Source organism: Equus quagga, chromosome 9 (genome assembly GCF_021613505.1).
Source record: "Equus quagga isolate Etosha38 chromosome 9, UCLA_HA_Equagga_1.0, whole genome shotgun sequence".
Taxonomy (NCBI): domain Eukaryota; kingdom Metazoa; phylum Chordata; class Mammalia; order Perissodactyla; family Equidae; genus Equus; species Equus quagga.
Genome location: NC_060275.1, coordinates 65326837 through 65353019, shown reverse-complemented (window position 1 = coordinate 65353019; position 26183 = coordinate 65326837). Strand labels below are relative to the sequence as shown.

The 26183-nt window shown below is 54.8% G+C and overlaps 1 protein-coding gene across 18 annotated transcripts in view; it reads left to right on the top strand.

Annotated features, from left to right (window-relative positions):
* The window catches only part of EPS15L1 (epidermal growth factor receptor pathway substrate 15 like 1), a 93501-nt gene extending 77723 nt beyond the window's left edge, over positions 1-15778 (top strand). For 7 of the 18 annotated variants that reach the window (XM_046671034.1, XM_046671042.1, XM_046671037.1 and 4 more), the window contains 2 exons: positions 9882-10087; positions 15208-15495. In XM_046671034.1, coding sequence (XP_046526990.1) covers positions 9882-10087; positions 15208-15354 — 353 coding nt within the window. In that variant the 3' untranslated portion in view covers positions 15355-15495. Of the gene's footprint in view, positions 1-9881; positions 10089-10981; positions 11184-15207 lie in introns of those variants that run through there. The other 11 variants (XM_046671041.1, XM_046671039.1, XM_046671044.1 and 8 more) reach the window with 8 other exon arrangements.
* The last annotated feature ends 10405 nt before the right edge of the window (positions 15779-26183 follow it).

The window sequence follows — 26183 nt, the reverse complement described above, 5'->3', positions numbered from 1 at the left end:
ACAGACAGGAGCCACACCTGCCCCCGGCCCCTCCCTGCTGGCCGGTCCTGCCCTGGTCCCTTAGTTCCCGCTACAGCAGGGGGAGGGCCCCAGCAAGATGCTCCCTCTGCGGATCCTGCTTTTCCCGCAGGATGAACATGGTCCCTCATCTCTTCGTTTCTCACGTTCAAAGCACTGAGTCCCACAGTCCCCCCTCCCTCTGCCGTTGTCAACTGAAAAAGAGCAGTGTGATCAGTGGGGCATCTGACCACGAAGAGAGTGAGAGTAGGGGTCCCCGTTCTGCTCCAGGCTCTCCCACCTCTTTCCCAGCTGCCCGCCAGCAGGAGGGAGCCCCTGGTGGACTCTGTCCCTTCCTCTGCAGTGCACACTGCCTGCTGGCTGGCTTCCAGACCCGCCGTGCCCCATGGGGACTGTTACATGTGGGCACAGCACCCCTGCCTGTGCAGAGGGGCATTCTGGTGGCATTGGTGCTCCCCCGTAGGGAGGAATAAGGCTGGGCACCCGCCACCCCCGTGCAGACCCAGGGCTCCGCCAGCCTGGCTGCGTGTGGCTAGCATCTCCCCGTCCCCCCAAGGCACCCGAGCCCCTCGGAGGGGACAGGGCAGGCTGGCACACAGGCGCAGATCAAAGAGCAAAGGTGATTTTTCACAAAGCAGAACTCTGAGCCCTGCAGTCTGCTTTGCTTTTGTTGTAAAGACTGATTCCTGACTGTAGATTTGTTTGTGGATCACCTGTCCCCTCCCCTCCTTTGTTCCAGGACTGAGTAGCCCCCTATCAGGTTTCTTACACATGTCATGGGAGCATTTTGTGGAAACCTCTCAAAAATTGTATTTCTCACTCCAAAAGATGTTTATCTTTTGAGGACCCAAAAAGCGTGGCTGCTTTTCTCCTTTTTCTTCTGACAGTGGGATGACCCTACATCCATGGGACTTGTCGCCCGGTGCAATTTCCATGACCTTTGACCACCTCAGATGCCTCTCAGAGGATGAAAAACACGTCAGTTGTGGGGGTGCCTAATGGATAATAGTAAATATTTGTTCAGCTTTTCTCAACAATTCAGAACCAAACCTCATCCTGTTCCCTTCAATGCATTAAGCAGATTTTCTTAAAATTCGGTAAATATTTTTTAGTGGAAAATCTCAACACTGTGATGGTGGGACCTCAGATTTTATCAGCCAGGGCTGTGCGACTTGGCATGCTTTGATCTGCTGGGTTTGCCTTCTCCCGCATGCCTCAGCCAGGCGAGCAGGCTGCTGGCTGCAGGGCTCCTCCCTGCAGGCCGGGCGTTGGTCCTGCGGGTCCCAGCCAGAGACCCCGGCGTTCCTCGCTGCCTTCCCAGCCCACCGGAGGTGGCAGCCAGAGGAAAACAGTTGTGGGTGGGTGGGGGGGGGTTGTAAAAAGCAGTCTTTTTCTGTAAAAAGTTTCCAAGTGATTGTGAATTTGAAAGGTTGTGCTCTGGACAGCCTGCTTTCTCTCTTTTTCCCCACTCCCCCCAGTTAAGTTTTTCTGCTGGGGTTGAGGGGCAGGAAGGGAGGAGCCGAGGTAATGAGCGCCCCCTCCCCAGCCACAGCTCTCCTGTGTGCTGTGAGCCTGAGAAGCCTGGCACGGGGTGGGTGTCCCGACTTGTGCAGGGTGAGTGACAGTGCTGTGGGTGTCCCGAGTTGTACAGGGTGAGTGACAGTGGTGTGGGTGTCCCAAGTTGTGCAGGGTGAGTGACAGTGGTGTGGGTGTGCCAACTTGTGCAGGGTGAGTGACAGTGGTGTGGGTGTCCCGACTTGTGCAGGGTGAGTGACAGTGGTGTGGGTGTCCCGACTTATGCAGGGTGAGTGACAGTGGTGTGGGTGTCCCGAGTTGTGCAGGGTGAGTGACAGTGGTGTGGGTGTCCCGAGTTGTGCAGGGTGAGTGACAGTGGTGTGGGTGTCCCGAGTTGTGCAGGGTGAGTGACAGTGGTGTGGGTGTCCCGACTTATGCAGGGTGAGTGACAGTGGTGTGGGTGTCTTGAGTTGTGCAGGGTGAGTGACAGTGGTGTGGGTGTGCCGACTTGTGCAGGGTGAGTGACAGTGGTGTGGGTGTCCCGACTTATGCAGGGTGAGTGACAGTGGTGTGGGTGTCTTGAGTTGTGCAGGGTGAGTGACAGTGGTGTGGGTGTCCCGACTTGTGCAGGGTGAGTGACAGTGGTGTGGGTGTCCTGTCTTGGGGTAAATGGCAGTTGTGTGGATGTCCTGTATTGTATAGGGTAATGACTGAGGTAGGGCAGCTGTCCTGACCACAAACCTTTGTTTTTTATTGTTTTGTTTTGTTGTTTTTGTATTTCTCTCTCATCTTCAGCACTGCATTTTCCAACTCCAGCCCTGAATTTTGTAAACAGAACCCAACAAGTGTCCAGTTGGGGTGAACACACTCTCACACTCATGTATATTTCTGGCACTTTATGCATCAGATTGTTGCGACCCCCCCATCGCCCAGAGCCCTGTCTCCTCCTGAGTGAAGAGTTTCAGGCAAGAGCAGCCGCCTTCCCGCAGAGCCCGCAGGGCGGTCGTTTTTCCACGGTTTGGGGGGTCTTTGTATTCCATCGCATCTTCTAGGCATGGTTCTCGGGGCCCCTTTCCAGGGGAGAGTTTCCTGAAAAGCGTATTGGGAAAGGCAGATGTGGAGCTCCCCTGCCAGCTGCTCCTCCGGGGGGCCCCCCTAGTCCCGACCGCGTCCCTGTCCTGGGTGCAGGCGTGGGGGGCGCTCACAGACTGGACAAGAGAACAAATAGGAGCATTAAAACAATTTCTGCCAGGGTGGAGCCGGCCACCGAGTGTTTTTTTAACAGCACACACTGTGGTAAACCATCGGGCTCATACTGTTTTTGCTGAAGGCAGCCCTGTGTGCGGTTTCGGTGCACCGCTTGGGTAACTGTTGAAACTGCTGCGGTTTGAAATAAGCCCTATTTGCCTTTTCTTCAATCTTGCATTCCTCTGCCCTGGTAATCTTCAGAGTGCTGGGGATTCGCTGGCCACCAGCGCCCCTGGGGTCCTCATTTAGTCTGTCCTCGGTCACTGCCTTCTGCCGTGCTGGGGGTCTGGTGGGTCCCGCACGGACGTCTAGGAATGGCGATCCAGAACCATGTGCCCGGTAGCAATCTGGTTAGTTTTTATACCAATTCTTTTCTCTTTTTTTAATGATTTTTGTTCCCTCCTCTGAAACACAGCTCAGGCCAGACTTTTCCTTACATTGCCATGAAAAGGCATAAAACTGTGCACTGAGTTTCCTCACGGAGGTAGATAAAAGTGACTTGGTCACGTTTAAGATAAGCTACACCTCAGAAAATCGGAAAAAGCGATTAAGGAGTTAGCAGAAGTGGTTACATAAAAGCAGGAACTACACTCAGAATGTTTTAAAAGTGCGGCTGCTAAAAATAAATGAGGGTGCGGAGTGGGGAGTGTGGCCGGAGGGCGTGCGTGGAGTGCCGCTGTAGAGAGCCCCTGGTCATGAGCCTGGTGTCGAGCTGGCCTGGGAACCCCACGGATTCTGCACGTGTCAGGTCCAATAATGCAGCCTCTATGCCAAAGCACAAAAACAGACAACCGAGAAAAAACCGTTTTTTTTTTTTTTCCCATCTGAAAACAAGAGCAGTTGACGTGCCCTGGTTTCGTATTAACACAGTCATGATTTCTAAATAACAACGGTTTCAGCAACAGAGCAAAACCAGGTCCTGGCAGCTCTTGATGTGAACGATGCTTTCCATCTTCCCGAGCATCTCTGTGCTTGTCAGAAACCTCAGCTGGAAATTCTGGCCAGCTGGATTCTTAACTGCCTCCCACAAAGCAATTGTTTGAAAACCACACAAACGAGAGGAGGACGGTCTTAATTGAAAATAAGAAAAAGAGCCCAGAAGTGGGTGATTTGTTTGATTTCTCAGACCATCACTCTCGGGGCCTGACTGGGACATGCCCACCCCTTCGTCCCTGCTCAGTTGTCAGCCCTTTGTGACCAGACCCTGCAGGAAATGCTCCAAGAAATCAAGCAGGACCACCCTGTGCTTGCCATCAGAACCAGGGGTCTCACCATGCCCTGAGGTTTCCAGCCTGTCCCCGCAGCTCTTTTTCCTGTAGTAGGATTTTGCTATTTGGTCCATCGTCATTTTAGTTTTCTGTGAAAAATCAGCCTGTGCACCTGTGAAAACGTTCACTCTCTTGCAAAGCAGGGAGGCCATTTGCCTTTAATCCTTCCCAGCTCACCGGAGGGGTTCCCCCAAAGGGTCTCGTGTCCCTCGGGATGGAGCCTGTTTGGTGGCACTGGCCCAGAGGACCCCACTGGGGATGGGGTGGTATTTACTGGCAGCTGCAGTGTGCTGAGCCCCACCCACATGGAGCTGACCCTCAGGTGTGCTGGAGGCTAGACCAGGACAGATCAATGTCATGGGAGGTGGACAAGGTCGGGGGGAGGGTCTTCCAGGGGAGGTGAGGCTGTGCCAATGCAGGGAGAGACTGGCAAGGCTGGTCGGTGCAGGACAGTCAGGACGGTGGAAGTGGCTATGGGAACAAGACTGGCGGTGGCCAGGCTGTGAGGACCATGCAGACTGAGGTCAGTGTTCCGTCCTTGTGTGACCTGAGCCTGCATCCCCATCCCTCAGGACACTGGCCCCCAGGGCACCCCTGCCCGTGGCCTTGGGGGTCCTTGCGGACACCAGCTGGGTGCGCAGGGGAGGGCTGTTCTCCCTGGGCCCAGAAGAGGCTGCAGGCCTTTCAGGAGTCCCTGAGCATGGTTCATGTGGGAACACACGTGTCTGTCTCCGTCAAGCCTTAGGTGATGCCCCTGCCTGGGGTTTGGAAAGCGTGGCAGGGTGTGTGTCTTGGCACTCTCTGTAGAGGGACTCTTCTGGGGCTGCGTGTCTTCTCTTGGGGGTGGCACCTGGCACGTGAACTGCTCTGTGGTAGGGAAGGAGTCCCATGGAGGGTTCGAGGAGGTGGGATGGGGGGCTGCTGCACAGGGAGCTGCACAGATACCCGGCCAGTGTGGCCGACGCGGGGAAAGTGCCCTCACTGTGGGGCTGTGCCTGTCCACCATGCCGTGCACGGACCCTCTGAGTGGCTCTGTCAGCAGAGAGCCGCAGCTGGAGTCTTGAGTTTCCTTGCAGGGTATGCAGCAGGGGCGAGCTGGCCTGGCTCTTCCCCCAGGGACCTGGAGCATCCCTGTCTCTCGGAGGGGCCTGATTGGGTGGCGTGCTTACCACCTGCCAGGCATCTGAGCTAAGCCCCTCTCAACAGCAGGGGTATGCACAATTTTTCCCTAAAAGAGTCAGTATTTCCCGCCCTGCAGGCCTTCCATTTGCTTAGCTGCTCTCTGCTGTCAGGGTGGGAAAGCAGCCATAGAGGACACAGGAGGGAACGGTCCAGCTTATTGGCACTGGCATCCAGTAAAGTTGACTTGCGGAGGTAGGCGGCCCTGCTGTTGGTCACCACCCTGGCTGCTGTGCAGGGCAGGCCCTGTGCTCCCCCATGGGGGTTTGCTGGGGCTGTCCTAACAAAGTACAGCATATTGGCGGCTGAAACAGCAGACTGTGTTCTCGTGGTTCTGGAGGCTGCAAGTCTCAAATCAAGGTGCTGCTGCCAGGGTCGGTTTCTCCTGAGCCTCTCTCCATGGCTTGCAGCTGGCCATCTTCACTTGGTCTTCCCTCTGTGCGTGTCTGTGTCCTACTCTCCTCTTCTTATAAGACTCCCCGTCCTATTGGATGTTGGGTCCACTCATCGGACCTCCTTTTAGTTTAATTACTTCAGCAAAGATCCCTTAATACAGTCTTATGCAGTCACATTCTGAGGTACCAGGCGTGAGGACCTCAACATAATGAATTCTAGGGGGACACAATTCAGCCCATAACAACCCCTTTTCGTGGATTGGGAAACTGAGGCCAAGAGAGCAAGGCTAAGCAGGGTGGTTGCATCCTCACCACCTTCCAGGGGCATGCCATGGCCTGCCTCACCCCGCTGCCGCCCCACGGCTGGGCTAGAAGAGCTGAGCCCAGGCCCCAGGGGATGGGAGTGTCATGAGGGCTTTCCCCAAGAAGGTGGCAGCGTTTGAGTTGGCAGTGCCTTCTGGGCTCAGGGACCGGACAGAAAGAAGGCCTGAGTTTGGGGGTCCTGGGGAAGGAGGGCCATTGGGGGATGCGGGAAGAGTTTGGCCTGGGCCGGGCAAAGTGGAGCATGCCTGTTAGAGAGCTTCAGTCGACCAAGGGGCTCCTGCTGGGCCCTGCTCTAGGCAGGGGGACGCAGTGGGCGTGGCAGGGCCTCATCCCCATGGAGCTTGTGTTCTGCTGAGAGACTAAGCGACGGAAAGCCAGAGTGTGACAGGGGCTGCCGAGGCGGTAGACAGACTTCTTAGCCAGAAGCAGGGCGGGTGACCTCTGAGCAGGCAGCACCCACGTGGGGAGGGGCATTCCTGGCAGGGGAACAGGAGGCGCAGGATAGAGAGGGCAGGGGCAGGATGGAGGCCGGGGTGTGTATTTCTAAAGCAGTGGGGAGCCATCGGGAGATCTCAGCAGTATCGGTATCAGCTGTACATTAAAAGGCCACTTTTCTGGGTGGGGACAGCCCATGGGACAGGAAGCTGAGAGTGAGCAGCCAGTGGAGGAAGTGCTTCCTAGGGACCCAGGAGAGATGTGGGACGTGGGACACTTGCCCAGGGTAGTGGCTGCAGAGAGCAATAGAGTGACTTGAGGTGGTGCTGGTACGTGGACCAGAGCACTCTGGCCCCACACCCACCCTCCCTCCTGCCGGAGGTGTCCCTGAGGTACACCTGGTGCCCCATGCTCCCAGGTGGACAGTGTGGTGTTTACAAGCTGCTGGGCAGGCCTCACCCCACATCTCCTGCCAGAGCTGCTGACCTCGCTCTGAAGAGAGGGGAGATGGGTCTACAGTGACACGGGCAGTGCTCTCCTCTCCCCACAGTGCCAGGACCAGGGAGGTTTTGGTGGGCCTGATGTCTCACCCCTCAGACCAGGGAGGATCTGGCTGGGTGAGGTGGCCCCAGGGAAGCCATCTCAGGGAGGAGCATTTGGTGCTGGAGAGGCAGCCTGAGGATCTGGGCTCTGTCCTGAACAGGAGAGGAAGGAGCAGAGGTAGGAGCCTCTTCAGGGCAGAGGACGGGGTGTGGAGATCAGCCCAGGCCTTTGCTCCGAGAGGCCAGCTGCTGTGGGAGACAGGCCCTCAGTCCTGCCATGCACGGGCTCAGCACTGCCCTTCCAGTCCGAGCCCAGGTGGCACACCCTTGGGCTTTGGTGGAGGTTTTCCGTGGGGCCACTTCCTTCTCAGCACCCACCTTGGTCACTGGGCCTCAATGCTGACTGCATTGTTTGAGGCCACAGGGAGGCACTGACAGATGCCCCAGCCTGCACCCTCCCCCTCTACCCTTCTCTGTCGGTGTGAGTTCTGTCAGTTCCTGGGCCGGGTAGTGTGACCGAGACAGTGAGGCCACAGTGGGCACGCCTTCCAACCTGCAATTCCACTTCCAGAAATGTCTCCTACAGATAGACTTGCACATGTGTACAGTGGTGTTGCTTGTGACAGTGACAGCCTGGACTCCCTCGGCTGAGGCTTGGGGTCAGCGCGGGAGTCCCGTGCAGCCAAGGCCAAAGGCGCTCTGCTTCTGATTGTGGGAGGATGAAAAAGAGCTCAGCACCAGGCTGCTTGTGTCTTCGAGTCCTGTGCAAACCGCAGGGAGCACGCGTCTGTGTTTCCTTGAACGCGCAGAAGGAAACCAGCAGTGGTTCTGCAGGGCAGGGTGGTCCCCTGGGTACCAGTGATCGGCGGGCGCAGCCATGCACTGGTGGCACCCACGGCCCTACACGCTCTGACTTCGGGGGGACAGGCCTGGGGATTCCGCCACTGCTCCTGGTGGGCCCCGCCCAGCCTCTTGTCTGTCGGCGCTCCCCAGCTGGGCCTGCGTTGCTGGTGCCATGCATTTCCTGGGGCACTGCCAAGCCTCACCACCGTGGGGGAAGCTGAGACAGGACTACAGCAGCATCTGTACCTATGCTGCATCCAGCCACAAGTAGATAAGCTTGCGTGTCCAGGCGAGGGGCTGTGGGCCAGGTTCCCACCAGCCGCGTGCCCACTGAGCACCCACGGTGCGTGGCACTGCAGTGCAGGATGCTGGGGTGGCCTGGAGTGGGACAGACCCATGTTGTCCCCTGAGGTGTACGGCTATTTGTCTGTCACCTCGTCTGACCTTCTCCTCTCCATTGTCACTTTACAGAGAAGAAACCGAAGCCAGCTGGCACTGAGGCGCTCGTCCTTGTCAAGGCCCCAGAACTAAAAGTGGCAGGGGCAGGCTGTGGCCCTGGAGCCCTTCAAGACACCTTGGGGCCCTCAGGAATGTCGCCTGGGGAGCAGCCTCAGAGGATGGTGTAGAGCCAGGCGTCAGGCTGGACGGGCAGGCGGGTCTCTAGCTGCAGGCAGCATGGCGGTGGCTGCGTTGGGGGGAAGGCGGCTGTCTGGGCTCAGGTGCTGTGGGGGCAGGTGCAGCTTGTGGCCAGGGGTGTTCTCTGGACATGCAGCTAGATGCCCAAAGTCATCTTGGAGGGTGGCCCTCAGCTCTTGGGTTCTTTTTGCGCATTAGCATTGGAATTGCAAGAGCAGACATAAGCAACTCAGTTTACAAATTGAAATCGTGTTAAGTCTCCTCGAGACTGTAGTCTGGGGCTTGGACATAGCACTGCTTGGATGCAAATGAACTTCTGGCCTTCAGGTACCCCGACCGCCCCCGCCAGCTGTTGGGCAAATGAATGGCGTCAGGCAGGAACCTGGCCTGCAAAACTGGCAGATCCTGGAGGCTCAAGTAGGGCCCCCCATTGCTAAGCAGGCCTGGTGAGGCCTCTGGTTCTTAGTGGAATATTCCGGCACATTGGCAGGACTTGCTGGGAGAAGCCACCTGCCCTCAGGCCACATCCCCCAAGCACGGTCTCATGTACAGCCATTCCCTCTGATTTTAAACACCTCTCTCCTGGGGGCTGGCCCGGTGGCACAGCTGTTAAGTTCGCACATTCTGCTTCGGCGGCCCGCGGTTCACTGGTTGGGATCCCTGGTGCAGACATGGCACCACTTGGCACGCCATGCTGTGGTAGGCGTCCCACATATAGAGTAGAGGAAGATGGGCATGGATGTTAGCTCAGGGCCAGTCTTCCTCAGAGAAAAGAGGAGGATTGGCGGCAGATGTTAGCTCAGGGCTGATCTTCCTCAAAAAAAAAACCACCTCTCTCCCACATCCCTGTCGAGATCTGCCTTGCTGGGACCCAGGCATCCTAGAGCCACCCTCAGCAAGACCCCAGAAAGACCCAACCCCTGCCCCTTGGAGCCATCAGCACCAAAGGGACAGCGGGAGCTGAAAACAAATTCCATGCCCAGGATGGCAAGGGGGTTTGTCGGGTGAGCTCCCTCCAGACCTTGACAACTAACATGGCTAATAGCAGCCCATGGGGTGACACTAACCCCCCTTTTTTGTTGTTGGAAGCTTGCAGTGTATTTTTCTGCTCAGCCATGATTCTTTTCTCACTCAGTGTGATGGAAAATGTTGCCATACTGAAGGGACTCGCTTGAACACGCCTGCGTGTGAGCTTTTTACGCTTAGTCCAGCTGCGCGGGCTGCGGCGGGCAGGAGCTGTGTACAGTGCTTATCTTGTATCGCTCACGGTCCGTTAAGTCTCTGGGGTGAAGTGAGAGTGAGGCCTAGGTCCATCCTGGTTCCCGGGGCCAGCCCCTGAGCGGCTTTCCGGCTCTTTCCTAAGAGGGGAGAGGGTGTCCCAGTGAGCACGCCCCGGCCTCACTCAGGACTCTGTTCTGTCCGTGGTCAGTAACTTGCATTTCTTTTTTTCTCCTTTTTTTTTCTCCTAAACTTTCCAGGAAAAAGTACACCTATAAGCCAGCTTGGTTCTGCAGACTTTCCCGAGCCCCCCGATCCATTCCAGCCGCTCGGGGCTGACAGCAGTGACCCGTTCCAAAATAAAAAGGGGTTTGGGGACCCGTTTAGTGGAAAAGATCCATTTGCTCCCTCCTCTTCAGCTAAACCTGCTAAAGCCTCTTCCTTGGGCTTTGCAGACTTCACCTCTGTAAGTTGAGTTCTCCGCCTCCGCGCCCCCACCCCTCTGCTTGCAGCTTCTTTGGGGTTATTTATTTTGTCTCCTGCGAACGGCACACCTCCTGGCTTATGCCCCCGGTGCCTCATGCCATGGGCTGTGTTACTGATTCTGTACTGCCGCTTTCTGTAAGAAAGACCGTTTCTCAATAAGAAGAGCTGTGGTTTGGGCGCCCTGTGATGAGGGCGTGCTCTTCCAGCAGGGAGCCTCCACGCCTCTCTGTCCCGCGCGGTAGGCTTGGTCACCTCTGTCGGCCGGAGGCTGCTGTGTGCATTGATCTTGGAAACCGAGATGTCAAACGCTTCTGAAGTAAGAGAACAAGATTGCACAGTTACATCAGGGTTTCGCTGTCCCCAAAAAGGTCTCTGTGCAGGAGTTCTTTCTGACAGTGCCACCCCGTGCATTTTGTGCCCCACATACAAACTGAAGGACCCAGGAGGGACAATTTGATTTTGTAAAAGTTTCATTTCAGTTACCAGCTACAGTGAAAAGAGAAATCCAACTAGAACAACCGCTCAGAAGCCCTTTCGTTTTGAAAAAAAAAAAAACAGAAAACCCTCAAAAAGCCATTTAGCAAAGTTAGGGGCCTTTTTGAGTCGGCTTTGTTTCTCAGTATGAAAAAAGATCCCAGATTGTAAACGCTGTCACTTCAGAGTGTTTTCAGTACCCTTGTTGGTACCCCAAAATCTTGTTCTCAGAGAGCCTCTGATGCTGTCTTCCCAGAACTGGTTTCACTGTCTGTGGTGCACGCATGTTTTGAAAAAGCTTTTCTTCCTTCGAATTTGCAGAGTACCCTGTTTTCCTGGTTAGGTGTGAGATACATTGTTTATAGATGCCTCGATTCCTAGAATATCTTTCTTAAAACAGGCTTTGTCATCTCAGCACCCAGCGAACGCCCCATTCGTTTCAGATCCACCCCGTGCGCAGAGATCCTGTGGCTTACTGAAATCGCTCTTGGCGACCTGTGAATGTTTTCCGACCACAGTTAGCTTGGTTTGTTGACAGCCAGTGCACACGGTGTGTGTTTACAAATGGCATCATTGTTAATAAAAGCCAGGAACAAAACCTACTTTATCTACAGTTTCTTGAATAGCACTGCATTTATTTTTCAGTGGAAAAAGCATTAAATGCTGATGAAAAAAAATAGAACTATTCACGCATGACTCAGGGAGTCTGTTTTGGGTAGGGAAGAGGGGTAAGTGGATTTGAACAGCAATTTGAAGAAACGACTGCTCTCTTTCTGGAATGCATGGTTCTGTTTCCTGTGACACCCCCTCCCCTCCTCCTCCTCCCAACGGCTGTGTTTTGGAAAACATCATTTTTTAAAAAAAAATGCCCCAAGTTTCAAGCTGTCATTCGGCCCACCATTTCTGGTTGTTCCAGAACAGTTGTTAATGTGGATTTTAAAACACCATGGTACTTAATCATCCTCAGTTCCAGGAGGGGCATCGGATTCTGCCCACTCAAGTTTGCAGCCCTGGTGCTTTCTGTTTAAGATCACCTTTCTGGCTTCGATTGCCTCAGTTTTTCCAGAGGAAATCTCCCGACAGTGAGATGCAGCCACTCTGCTGGGATGGCATGCGGGAGAGGCAGGACATCTGACTGGTTTGTTTCGTCCCCTTGGTCATACCACAGTCCAAAAAAAAAAAACCCAAAAAGCACAGGTTCGAAGCTGTCCCCTTCCGCAGACTCAGGATGTCTTTGCATTTTCGTGGCGTCCAGGAGCTCAGCCCATTACCAGTGGATTCTGGGTTCACTGGACCTCGAAGATTTGTGCTAATTCAAAAAAGGCCACAGTCAGCTCCTGGTTTTCAGCTTTCCTGGGAAATGCCGAGAGATCTCTAACCGCCCGGTGGGTGGCGGCGTGACCTTCTCAGACTGGGTGTTGCAAGAGGGCCACCAAGATGTGTTGCTGCCGTGCAGGGCAGCTTGGCCCGTGTGGTTCAGGGAAACCGGTGTCACACACGCATGCTGCACGTGGCCCCCTGTTGGTGCCCTGGCTCAGCCACTCTGGAACCTTCTAATTGATGAGCCCTGAGTTTCCATGAATGGCTTACTTGTACTGAGAGCTGTTCACACGAAACCTCTGTGCTATTTCTTTAAAAACAAGCTTTTCTGTCTCTGGTGAATGTGTTTATTAGGAAGTAGCATTTATAGGTTAGCAAAACAGCTCCATTTTCTGGAAGTCTGCATTAAGAGCAGCTCAAAATCAGATGGGATAAGCCACACTTTGCATTGTCCAACGAGTTGGATGTGATGTCAACATCAGAACAAGTGAGTTACGAGCGGGAGTTAGAAGTGTCCCGATGAGCAATGCGGCAAAGGTCTGCGTGACAGCTCAGGACACAGGTTCGTCCCTGGTGAGGAAGGGCGTCTGGGGGCCTCATGTGCAGGCCACTGAACCTTGGATTTCTTCTGAATAAAATGGCCTAGTGTCCACCCAAGCAGGCAGGCCTTGGCGCAGGAGATGCCCGGGAGGGCGGCGTCCTGTGCCATGCAGTGGCTCAGCTCTGAGACTGGACACAGGGAAGCAGAAATCAGTGCTGCTCCTTCCTGAGCAGCTGCTGCACCCACGAGTTCCAGATTCGGCACATCGAGTGGCACATCCAGGTCACAGGACTAGAGCACAGCCAAACCAGGTGTCCCCACCAGGGCCGGAACACGATCCTCAGCTGATTTGAGACATGGGGAGCCACAGAGGACAGGCCCTCCTCCAGTCCCCTCGGACGTCACAGCCCCACGTGCTTCTCCATGGGAAGAGCGTGCAAAGTCCTGAGCCCGGAGCCAGAGCCGGCCTCGGACCAGCCACTCCACAGGCATCTGGAACACTCCTGTCCGCATATTTAATTTGAAAACTCTGAGCCCTGGAGCAGGAGGCTCTGCGGTGACATCCCGGCACTTGGGCTGAGCGGGGACCGTAGTGTGCCCCAGCCTGCCAGGTCGTGGCCTCAGCTAGTTGCTTGACCCCTCTGGGCCTCCGTTCCAGACTTTGGTCTGCATCACCTGGTTGTTACTGGCCACCCCCACTCGCCCCCTCCTCTGGGCTGGCAGAGGGCCAGTTCCCTGTCAGCTGAGCTGTCCCCTTCCAGTGCTCTCAATGGCACTGTGGGGTCATTTCCACCAGCGTTTGTTGTTTTTTCCTTGTTTTTCTCCTGATGAGGTGTTGGAAAATTCCCCAAAGAGTCGGGGGTGGAGAGGACAATTCTCTGTGCTCTGTGATGGAAACTCGAGGGGCAGGGACCGACTCTTCAGGGAGTCTAACCTGGAGACCCATCTGACCCCTGAGTGTTTTTCTGGGCAGTTTCTCTAAGAAACGGACTCAGCCCTTTGCCTCGGCTGGCTCTTCCCGCTGACCCCAGCCGTCCCTGCTGGCTGCTGAGGCCGGGAGGAGGGAGGCCTCGTCGCCCGCCTTCCTCTTCCTCAGGCCATGTCTAGCTCTAGACCAGGCTCCCTCCATCCAACCCGCTTCCCTCCCCGGCCCCCGTCTGTGCCATCTGGCCGCATCGCTCCCCACACTGGCCGTCAAGCCCTGAGGCACTGAGAAACTGCCCGTCCGATCATCCCACTCGCCTCACCGGCCCAAGCAGCCTCTGAGGGGATCTCTCAGCTCCTGTCTGAGCCCACAAGCCCCTCTCAGTCCGGCTCCTCCCACCCCACGCTCTGTTCCGACAGCGCCCAGGTTGGGCGCTTGGCCCCCCAACACCTGGAACTGCTCTCGGCATGCTGCCCGGGCCTCTGGCACCCGTCTCCGTCCTGTGGCCCTGACTTCAGCTGCAGCTGACACCACCCCAACCCCAGACCCAGGGGGAACGCCTGGCGTGCTGAGGGCGTGGGCTCTGCAGCCGCCTCCCCATCTCCCCAGCCTCGGTGTCCCCGCTGGTAGAAGAGCCCGCCTCCAGGGTTGTCACTGGCCTCGGTGTGCATGTGAAGAAGTAGCTGTGGGTTCCTGTTGTGTGAGCTTCCTTCCCCAGTGCTCGCAGTGGAGTCTGCAGAAGCCTCCACAAGAGCCCGTGTCGGCTTGGGGTTCTGTCTGTCTGCTCCCGGGGGCGCCTTGTGGAGGGCGGCCTGCCTCTTGATCCTTGGCGCTGGCCAGAGCGGGTGCCGAGAGGAGGGACGCCAATGAAGGAGGCTGCGTCCCACAACAGGCCGCAGCTCTGCCTAGGCTGTCTGGAAGGGATGGAGCAGAGTGGCTGGGGCCCACCGAGGGCCCCGGAGTCGGGGAGCCATGCCAGGGGACAAGCGTGTGACCTGGCTCTTTTCTTTCCATAGAACTAAGGTACCTCAAATGGTATGAAATCACTCATCTTGTTATCTCTGTTATTTGAAAAATTTTTTTTAAAAAAAATCGAATCTTTCGGAAGAGGATCTCAAGACCTAAAAACTCCTGGACCAAATGGCAGCATAAATGGCAGGGCTCCTGTCAGTGTTCAAGTACCCAGTGGCTGCAGCGGCCACGGAGCTCCCGGAGCCGGCTGTGCTGGAGATGCACGTGGGAGGGCATGTTGTCTGCGCACGCAGCCCCCAGCCCCAGCACCTCTGCCTACTGGCGTCATCAGCCTGTTGTCGCTGTTCATCCAGGCCCTGGCCTTGTGGGGTCACCGTCCTAGCTGGGTTCAGCTGACCTCTGCTCCCCGGCTGCTTTCAGGGACGCCCCTGCTATCCCCCGAGAGGAGGCCGAGTGGTCGTTTCTCAGCCCTGTGAGGCCTCAGAGGCTCCATTCTGGGGACTCGCCGGAACTCTGTCCCCGACGATGCGGGCGTTGCTTGCCTTGCTTCCCTGCAGAGCAGAGTGGCTAGTTTCTTGGAGGTCTGAGGGGCGGTTAAGGGCAGACGCAGCCCTGCTTCCCAGGGGCGTGTGACCCCTTCCAGACCAGGGGTTAGGACCATGGCGTGTGAGTCCCCTCCCCACCCCCACCCCAACACGGCTTCTGGCTTTTTCTGGTTTTCACATGCACGCTGGGCACCTCCCCCCATGCATCCCAGCACAGCCTTTCCCTGCACCCCTCTCCCCAGGCCGCCTCATGTCCCCTGCACCCCTGAGCCGGCGGGTTGTGCTCTGGGACCGTGTAACCCAGCCTCCACTTTTCTTTGCAGTTTGGCAATGAGGAGCAGCAGCTGGCGTGGGCCAAGCGGGAGAGTGAGAAGGCCGAGCAGGAGCGGCTGGCGCGGCTGCGGCGGCAGGAGCAGGAGGACCTGGAGCTGGCCATCGCGCTCAGCAAGGCTGACATGCCCGCCACCTAGGCACGGCCACCATGCGTGCACGTGGGTGGGACAGCGGGCCGGGTGCGGCAGGAGAAAACGCAGCAGTCTGTATATACACTCACTCTCAGCGGTCCCCGTGTCACATTGTGGCGTGTCACAGCCATGTCATGTCAAGGACGTGCTGCCCACAGGGCCTTGGTTCTGGGGGGCTCTTCCGGCAGAGAGGCCACAAGGCATAGGCCACCCGCCGCCACCACCGCAGATCCGCCTCTGTTGTGACCTCCCTGTCGAGTGACAGCACCAGGCTCCCTCCTGCCTGGACCAGGAGAGCAAGCGTGTGTGTCTGCCCCCCCCCCCCCCCCCCCCACCGCCCGCACGCTCGTAGCTGGCGAGTGCCAGCGCCCAGCCTGCACCCACCCGACCCCTCCCCGCCCTCCCCCTGAGGCAGACGCCGCGATGTATGCATTCGTTGTATAAAAATTAAGTTTGAATGATTAATATAAAATATTTTAATACAAAACATAGGGATCTTGTTTTCCCTTTCATTTAAACATTGTTCTCCTTGCATTAACGTTCACACGTGGTGTCGCGAGCCAGGCCAGCCCCTCAGCGAGGGGGGGCAAGGTGGAGCATGCCTCTTAAATCCCAAGTGTTTGAGTAGACTCTCCGGCCACAGAGAAGGTCAACTTGGACGTTTTCAGGGGTTGTCCTGTTCCCCCAGGACTCACAGAGTGTTTCTGAAATGGTTTGCGGACCCCCCTGGCCCAGGCTTTGCTTCTCACTGTCCCCAGGTAGACTGGACACCCCAGGCCGACTTCCCTCGGACAAAGATGATAAAAACTTGTGAGGGGTTTCAGCCAGTGTCCGAGCAGCCTGAGCACAGCCTGTGTCCGGAGAAGTGCGGCCACCGCCCCGACCCCGAGGGCCCCCGTCTGCTGCTCCTGGTCTCTGGGCCAAGGTCTCTGCCTTCCCCTCTGCCCGTGAAGCCTGCGCTGTCGACCCCCCCAAGCTGCACGCTGGCTCCCAGCCGCCTGACTCCATCCCAGCGGGGGGCGTTCTGAGAACAGACAGGTGCTTATGTCTCTGCTGCTTTTTACATTTTAATCAACTTTATTTTTTAAGCCACTTTTAGATTTGCAGAAAAATCACAAGATAATACAAAAACTTGTCTTAATCCCCTCACACGGTTTCCCCTTATGTTTCAACATCTTACTCTGTATGGTGCGTTTATCACAATTAGTGAGCTGGTATTGGGGCATTTTATTAACTGAAGTCCCGACCTTATTGGGCTCTCCTCAGTTTCCCCCAGTGTGCTTTTTCTGTCCCAGGATCCCACACGACATTTGTCATCGCATCTCCCGAGGCTCCTCTGGGCTGAGACAGTTTCTTGAACTTTCTTGTTTCTGATGACCTTGACAGTTCTGAGGAGGACTGGGCGGGTATGTTGTAGGATGCCCCCAGTTGGGGTCGGTCTGGTGTTTTTCTCGTGGTTAGACTGGGGGACGGGTTTGGGGAGGAGGAGCACAGAGGTGAAGTGCCCCTCTCGTCATACCGTGTCCAGGGCACAGGCCATCAACACAGCTTCCCTGTGACGTGGCCTTGATCGCCTGGCTGAGGTGAATCTGTTTTTGAAAGGCAGCTTTTCAGAACCAGGTATTTTGTTAGTAGCCTCCTCTCAGAGTGACAGTCATGAGGCTGAGCGTAAACTGTAAATTGACCTTTCCTGGCAGATGGAGGAGAGTGTGGCCCCAGCTGGGCTTGGGAATCTCCCTTTTCCAGGTTACGGACGAGGGACCCCTGCGGTCCTGGACGGGGTGGAGTTCCCTGGTGCCCGAGAGACAGACGTGCTGCTCTGTGGTCAGCATCGCCGCAGCCCTGGGGCCTGGGCCAGGCTTGTGGAATGGGGGTGCCCCCAGTCCTCCCTGGAAGAGCGAGCGGCCTCTGGAACAAGGCTGGGGGATCCCTAGGCCCCCTCCTCCTGCGGGGGAGCCATCAGGATAACTCCTGAAGCCCCACCCGCAGGCCAGCGCTCAGTCCCTGTGGGCAAGGCACCGTGTGCCCTTTCTCCGAGGTGGTCTCAGCCCCCCACTCTAACATGAGACCCACAATCTCTACTTGGTGAAATCCTCACAGTTTCTAGAGTGATTCCCCTCCCACCATTTTGTTCGAAGCTCAGAGCACCTTGTAGGTGAGGAGGGTGGGGTGTTAGCCCATTTTCGTGATGGGAAACCGAGGCTTGATGTCTGCGCTCGTTTGCCCAGAGCCCCAAAGCCAGCCAGTGGTGGGGCCCCAGCATTTTGCTGGTCTTAAAAAGGGTTTATTTCTTGCTGCCTGCTCTTCTTTCCATATCTGCTGTACCTAGAAAAGGTGCAGAAAGTGTTTCTTCATATCTTCGAAACAGAAGACCCTGCCTTCCTTGGGAATGCGGGCCTGGCGGTGGGGATGGGTGCCGTGGGGAGTCCACACACCTCTGAATGTGCATTTGTGGATTTTTCTCACTTTGTTTGGTGGAGGATGTCCATGACTTTTGCATCAGATTCTCAGAGGTTCCTAGACCCGTCAAAAAAGGTTGCAGTGGGGCTGGCCCAGTGGCACAGTGGTTAAGTTCACACGTTCTGCTTCTGCGGCCCCGGGTTTGCTGGCCGGATCCCAGGTGTGGACCCACGCACTGCTTGTCAAGCCATGCTGTGGCAGGCGTCCCACGTATAAAGTAGAGGAAGATGGTCACGGATGTTAGCTAAGGGCCAGTCTTCCTCGGCAAAAAGAGGATTGGCGGCAGATGTTAGCTCAGGTCTAATCTTCCACAAAAAGTTCCGAGCCAGTTTTGAATCCCGTTTCCTTCTACCCCAGCCTTGCACACACACTCAGAGACACTCACACGGACACACGCACACACCCCTCAGTCGGCCTCAAATCCACCCATCCATCCCACTCGCACTCCCTCAGGCTCTTTCTGCCTCTTCCTTGGCAGAGAACACTCACACCCTTTCCTGAAAAACAGTCTGTCCAGTTTGAAAAGCTTTATTATGAAGCTCTCCAAACATAACAGGGCAGCAGACCCCCAGACCCCATCGCCTCAGCTCTCATCCGGGTTCTACTGCCCCTACTTCTCCGGGGCTTCTCTTTTCCTTCTCTTTGCAAAGGCGCTTTGAAGCAATTCAGCTGTGACGTCATTTCAGCCTTCTGCGTGCAAGTCCGCATCCATAAGAAGCATGGCCCTCCTCATGTCAGGGCCACACCGCAACCACACCTAACAGACCTGAGTCACGCCCCTCCTCCAGGCGCCTCTCTCAGAAGAGCAGTGACTTGATTTTACAATGTCATTGATTTACCGTCCTGATGGTTGGAAGCCTTTGACCCTGTAGGAGGTGACGCCCCCCGGGCTCACACTGTGGCAGCGGGTTCCCCACCCACTGAGGTCGAGCGCAGCGGCTCCAGGTGCCCTTGGACCAGAACCCGAGGGCCAGGTGGCCCAATCGAGTGACATTCTGAAAAAGGATGACTGATGATCTGCAAGTTGCTCCAAGTAAATAAAATTGCATCTTCAAAGCCAGTTTCACTTAAGAGGACATTCGAGTCCTGAAACAGTTGTGGAAAGCTATTTTTAAAACAGGAAGCGTCTGAGAAACAACCTGCCTCTTGAAATAATGGAGTAAATATTTATGCTCCCTTATCAGATCTGGTTCCTTTGAAACGTGGTCTTTTTTTTTTAATTCCCAAAATTTTCCCCAGTAAAAGTTACCAGGAGGTGTACAAATTGTATCGTGAGCTGTTATTGGAAAAATATAAAGGGAAGTGGGAATGCGATCCTTATCGCAAGTGTACTCCAGAGAGGTTACGGGCTGCGGGCCTGCTGCGCAGCTGCCCTCCGCCTGCCCCAGCCCTCTGCACACCACTTTGATTCGCCCTGGGGCTGGCTGCGCTCTGCAACACGACCTGGGCAGCGCCACGCAACTGCTCTGGGCCTCAGTTTCCTCATTTGGCCAAGGAGCTTGGACCAAGCCACCGGTGAAGACCATTCTACCTCTCAAAGTCCTTAGTTCTAACTTTTTTTGTTGTTGAGGAAGATTATCCCTGAGCCAGCAGCCGTGCCCATCTTCCTCTGTTTTGTATGTGTGACGCCTGCCACAGCACAGCTTGATACGCAGTGCCGTAGGTCCACACCCAGGATCCCAACCTGAGAAGCCTGGGCCGCCAAAGTGGTGCGCGTGAACTTAAGCACTGCGCCACTGGGCTGGCCCTCTTAAAGGGCCTTACGATGATTATTGGAGTCTCTAGCAAGGCACACATTTAGGATTTCAGGTTACATAAGAGAAGAAAATGCACTAGATGTCATTCTGCTAGTTTATTTAAAACCTTTTGTCCGCACATAGGCACAATATTCTATTATAATTGTCAGACTTGCCAGGAGACCAGAACTCCATTATTCCAGCCCCTAAAAAGGAACGACAGCTATGTGACATGATAGAGGTGCTCGTTATCGCTACTATGGCAACCATAACACCATACATAATGTGTCAGATCAACATGTCGTACACCTTAAATTTGCACAACGTTATATGTCAAATATATTTCAATAAATTATTTTCCATGCATAAAAAATTTTTTAAAAATATTTTGTCCACTCTTGATAAGTATTTGATAGCTAAGGGAGAAATACTAGTTTAAATAACACTAGTTTAATATAACATAATATATCATAATGTAAATCAATAATATATATAATTGTCAATATTAATATATGATAAAATGTAATATAGCATAATATATAATTTATAAGCTTAAGAAAAGCTAGCATGTTATAAGAAATCCAGGTTTAGTCAATGAACAGTTCTGTGACCTCCCTCTGGTTCTCCTGCGCTGACCTTCGAGCCAGCGGGAGAGGGCTTTCCGAGGCCCTGAAGCCTCAGGGCTTCTGCCATAGTGGTCTGCAATGAATGTTCCTTCACTGTACTCAAGACAAAGGCGGAGTTTCCACTCTAGGAGCCGGAAAGACCCAAGACAAGACGTAGGCATTGTTCAACCGTGGACACCCTTTTGAAAGGAAGTGGGGATCCTGGTTGTAGAAGAACAATGTGGTCGACAAGACCTGTGGCTCCTCTTCCTCAGAGGGAGACCAGAGAAGACACGCAGTGGTGACGAGGCCACGGGTGTGTTGGAAAGCACGCAGCCTTTGAGCCAGCCAGGCTTGGCATAAATGCAGCCCCTCCTGGTGTCGGGTGACCTTGGGGCGCTCACTTCACCTCGAGGAGTCATTTTTGCTCATCTGTAAAGTAGAGATACTGCGTCTCTCTCGGGGCAGTTGTGGGGACCCACAGCAGGGTTCCCGGCACGTTCGAGATGCCGGAGGTGGTCAGAAGAGTCATAGTTGTCATTTGTTTCTGATTTTTATTTTATTACTAAATGTGAAAAAAAACCACACACCCCCATAACACAGAATTTACCATCTCAGTCATTTTTCAGTGTGCGGTACAGTAGTGTTAAGCATATTCACATTGTCGTGCAGTAGCGCTCTAGAACTTTTTCGTAGTGTAAAACTGAAACTCTAAACCCGTGGAACAAGCCCACCCCTTCCACCCCCGCCGCCCAGCCAGCGGCAGCAGGTTCTGTTATTACTGATTCAGATGGTTATTAAGGCCGCGGCTGCTGAGACACTGAGCCTTTGTGCTTTGATAGCAGAGCGAATATATTCTGGTTCGCCGCCCGCACCGTGCGAGGCAGCGCGGGCCTGCGCTGGGGGCTCACTCCAGAGGCAGCTGGTGTCACGGGAGGAAGGCCGGAGACCCAGACCTTCCGCTGACTCTCCGCCTGCTCGACGGAAGGTCTGGGGAGAGAGGCGCCCCCAGGGTGCTGGGTGCCTTGTGCAACCAAGTCCGGGATCGGCCGCCATTCGGGAAAACGGCGGCCACATTCAAAACCAAGATGTTGTCTTTAATTCAGAGGCTTGACCAAGGGACTTTTCACTTGAGGAGGACAGATGCCATTGCCCTTCTGTGGCCCTGCTGGACTGTATAGTGAGAGTGTCACCGCTTCACAGGGCTTATTTTTACAGCGGACGATGAGCCTGACTGGAACTGTCTTGGCATTCGTGCCTGGAAAGCTCCTGCGTGGAGTCAGGAGCTGGAGCGCGGGCCCTGCAGTGGGCGGCTCTCCGGGCCCCTGACCCAGAAGCTCCCACGGAACAGACCCCTCCCAGCTCAGGAGGACACCCGGGGTCCTCAGCCTCCCTGGGGACCACTTCTCTCAGCACATCTGTTTGAGGCCACAGAGCCATCACCTCTGTCCCGTGTCTCGGCCCTCTGACCCGCGTGGCCTCCAGCAAGCGCGGTCACCTGCGCCCGGGGAAGGGAAGCATCTGGCCGACAGGGAGAACATCCCCGTTTGCCATTTCCCACCGCACTTTCTCGAGGTGTGCGGGCTTCCAGTTGTCCTGTCTCTCAAGCTGGACGGGGCCCAGGAGGATGTCCACTTGGCGGAGGGGCACAGGGACCTGATTGCCAGCTGCGGGCTCCCTTCAGGCACAACGCCACCTCTCCGTCCCGCCCGGGCCGGGCCTGGAAGGAGGCCTGCGTGTGGGCTTTCCAACACTTTGTCCTCAGGGCGTCTGCCTCACTTCCAGCAACTCTCTTTCTGCATCTTCAGCCGCCTCCCCCGCGTCTACACTGACCCCTTTGAAGCCTAAAAAAGGCACATTTTGTCGACACTGTACCCCAGTTCCTGGGGGGGCGCCGCATGTATTCCCCAAACTAAAATTCTTCTTCGGAAGTGTGGTTGAGCAGACAAGCGGGAGTCTCCATCGGCACGGGCCGTGGCGCCTCCCTGCGAGCAGGGAGGGCCCGTGGCGCCGGGGCTGCAGGCCCTTTCTTGGGGGCACAGGGACCCCGGACAGACAGAGCCTCTGGCAAGGCCTCTGTAAGGGTTTCGGGCAGGCAGGGAGACTGGGGAAGCTGGCCTTGTCTGGCCTTCACAGAGGGCCTGTGGCAGCTGTGAAACTTGCTCTAGAAAGTTCCTCCACGTGCAGTCGGTTGAACAACAGCAGAGCCCATCCTCTCCCAGTCACCTCCCCCAACTACCCGAGGGCGGGGATGACGCCCCGCGCCCTGGGGCCTGGGGCGCTCTTTCCTGCCGTTTGTCATTTGTCCCTTCCCCTGGGAGCCTCGGAGAACCCCACACGGTGGAGCTGCTCTATTTCTTCAAGAATCAGATGCCCTCAAACGCAGTTGTGTTTTCGGAAACAGATGCTGCCAGAGGCCAATTCTGCTTTGAATCTGGTTTAAGTCAGCAATCTTTTACTGACACTCACTTTGTTCTAGACCAGGGGACAGCAAACTTTCTGTAAGGGCCCAGAGAGCAAACGTTTTTGCTTTTTAGGGCAATGTGGTCTCTGTCACGATCACTCGACTCTGCCGCTGTAGCACAAAAGCAGCCATAGATGACGTGTCAGTGAATGCTTGTGGCTGTGTACCAATAAAACTTTATTTACAAAAACAGTTGGGGGCCGGATTTCACCCTCAGGCCATAGTTGGCCACACCTGGTCTAGGCCTGAGCTGGGCACCGGGGAGGCAGTGGTGAGCCAGACTTTTTCGTTGCCTTCACAGAGTTCCAGCTGAATTTATTTTTTCATTAGGGCTGAACAGTTTCTGATTCCCGTATAATTTGATTTCTCTCTTTCTCTAGGGTGCAGGCGGCATTACTTGGAAAAATAAAATTAAACGCTACATCATTCACACCCCTATTAAACCAGAGGTCCCCTCTGTGCTTCCCCATGCGTTTGAGTCAATATGTTTAAAAGGAAATTATGTGAAATAAGAATAAGAATCCGTGACTCTAATGATAATGCCGAGGTCAGCTCGTTTTTTTGATGCCCCCACTCTCCATATTCAACCCCGTCTTGACTCCAGGCTGACAAATGCGTAGGCTGAAAAGAATTTTTTTTTTTTTAAAGATTTTATTTTTTCCTTTTTCTCCGCAAAGCCCCCCCGGTACATAGTTGTGTAGTCTTCGTTGTGGGTTCTTTTAGTTGTGGCATGTGGGACGCTGCCTCAGCGTGGTCTGATGAGCAGTGCCATGTCCGCGCCCAGGATTCGAACTAACGAAACACTGGGTCGCCTGCAGCGGAGCGCGCGAACTTAACCACTCGGCCACGGGGCCAGCCCCTAAAAAGAATTTTTTTAAACCGTAAAATGGGAAATCCATTGTTTCCCTGAAAATCACTCACATATCCCATTGCACATGTTCCCAGCGCTCTCTGTAGTGTTGCCTAATGAGCACGGAGAAGTGGGAACCTTCACCTTTCCTGTGCATCTGTTGGTGACATGACGAGCGGATGTCACTGCCAGCACAGCAGGTGAGGAGTTACTGTCTGGGAGTCTAAGAGGCTGCAGGTTAGTTCTTGGCTGTGTCTGATTTTCCAAATTAATTAGTTTATTAATTTTATTAAATTGTGGTAAAATCCACATAACGTAAAATTCACAGTCTTCACCGTTTGTAACTACACAGTTCGGTCGTGTTAAGTCCATTCACGTTGCTGTGCAGCCGTCGCCACCCTCCGGCTCCAGAACTCTTTCATCTTGCTAACTGAGACTCTGTCCCCATTAAACGCTCACTCCCCCTCCGCCAGCCCCTGGTGCCCTCCGTCCTGCCTGCTGTCTCTGTGAGTGTGCCTCCTCTAGGGACCACGTATGAGGGGAGTCATCCGGCACTGGCTTCTTTCCCTGAGCATAATGTCCTCAAGCTTCAGCCACGCTGTAGCATGTGCCAGAATTTCCTTCCTTTTTAAGGCTGCATAATATTACATTGTATACATGTATATACATTGTATATATGTGTGTACCATGTTTTGTTATCCATGCATCCAATGATGAATTTTCTTTTACATTCACATTCACAAAAAGAATTTCATTAAAAAAAGCAAAGTTTTTATTCACAATAGCCAAGTCATGGAACCAACCTAAGTGCCCAGCAACTGATGATTGGATAAAGATGTGGTATATATGTACAATGGAATACTACTCAGCCATAAAAAAGGACAAAGTCGTCCCATTCACAACAACATGGATAGACCTTGAGGGTATTATGTTGAGTGAAATAAGCCAGACAGAGAAAGACGAACTCTGTATGACTCCACTCATAGGTGGTAGTTAACATATGGACAAAGAGAACTGATCCGTGGTTACCAGGAGAAAGGGGGGTGGGGCGAGGGCACTAGGGGTGAAGTGGTGTACCTACAACATGACTAATAATGATGTACAACTGTAATTTCACAAGGAGGTTAACTTTCATAACCTTAATAAAAAAAAATAGCAAAGTTTTACAAATGAAGCCTCTATTCCGAATTGCTTATTTTTATTGAGGTGAAATTCACATAACATAAAATTAACCATTTAAAGTATACAAGTCAGTGTCATTTAGTGCATGTACCTCCACCTAGTTCCAGAACATTCCATCACCCCCAAAAGGAGCTCTCACCACACGAGCAGCCCTCCCCAGCCCCTGGCACCCAGCAATCTGCCTCTGTCTCTGTGGATTGGCCTGTCCTGGATGTTTCACATAAGTGGAATCACACAGCCTGTGGTCTTTTGCGTCTGGCCTCTCTCTCAGCCTGATGTTTTCGAGGTTCATCCACGATGTAGCGCGTGTCAGGGCTTCAGCCCTTCTCGTGGCTGAGTAATCTGCCTCTGTGCAGATGGACCACATTTTCTGTATTTATTCATTCGTTGACAGACACTTGGGTTCTCTATTTTTGGCTCTTATGAATAGTGCTGCATTGAACATTCCAATTGTTTCTTAAACTAGGCAACAACAATAATAAAACCAATTGCCAAAATTTTTCCTCCAGGCAGAAATCTTTCAGGGGCCCCTGCCACTTAAAAGACCCCCATGCGAGGCTCGCTTACACTTGAGACAGCTGGCGTGGGGGCGGCAGCACTGACACTCCCCCTGGGTGCCCCCGTCTGGACCCTCAGAGTCTCCCTGTCCAGAGGTCAGCTCAGGGCAGTTGCCAGTGACATCGGGATTGTCCCAAAACATGGCAGTCCCCCACCCCCAGCGCCGCCTCCCAGAGACCAGCAGGATTAAGGAGAACAAATGGGCTTGCTCCTTTGGAGTCCACCATCTCTCTCGATAATGGCCAGCATTCCTTCACTGAGCACCTCCTGTTTGCCAGGCACAGCGCAGGCCCGGTCCATCAGAGAGCGCCCCGCCACGACGGCCGCTAGCGACCCCTTTGGGCAGAGGAGGAAACAGGGACCCAGGTCACAGGTTGACAGGGGTGAGCTCAGGAGCCCTGTTCAGGCCTGTCCAGTGCCCGCAGCCCTGCCCCCTCACCAGGGCTGCCCCTCCAAGTCCCCGAGGGCCCAGCTCCTGGCGGGCGGGGATGCCGGCAGAGAGGTGGGGGCAGCAAGTGCTGGGGAACAGCCGCCAACTTCTGAGATGAGAAACCCTTCCTTCGACAGACCTCCCTATGACTCAGAACGAACCGACAGGCCCCGAGAGCTGGCCTGTCACCCAGCCACGTTGAGGAAATGAGACGTCAGGATGTGTGTGAGGTTTGGGGTTCAACAGAAGCACAGGGGAACACGCAGAATCCTGCCGGGAGGGCACCGGGATGGGCCCCTGGCGCCTTCCAGCTGAGCGGCAGCCAGCGCGGGCCGGGCTCCTGAGTCCCGGTTTCTTCCTTGCTTTGGAACATCCTTGAACCCTGAGGCCGCAGACCAGGGGTTTATCCAAGGAGTGTGTCTTTTGGGCTCGGGACAGTCCCTAAAAGGCCACCTTGGGGTCAAGGTTGAAGTCGGGGTGATCGAGGCGGAGGGCATAGGGACCCGCGGGGGGAGGCACGACGGCAGCCTCCCGAGCAGTGTGGCAGAAC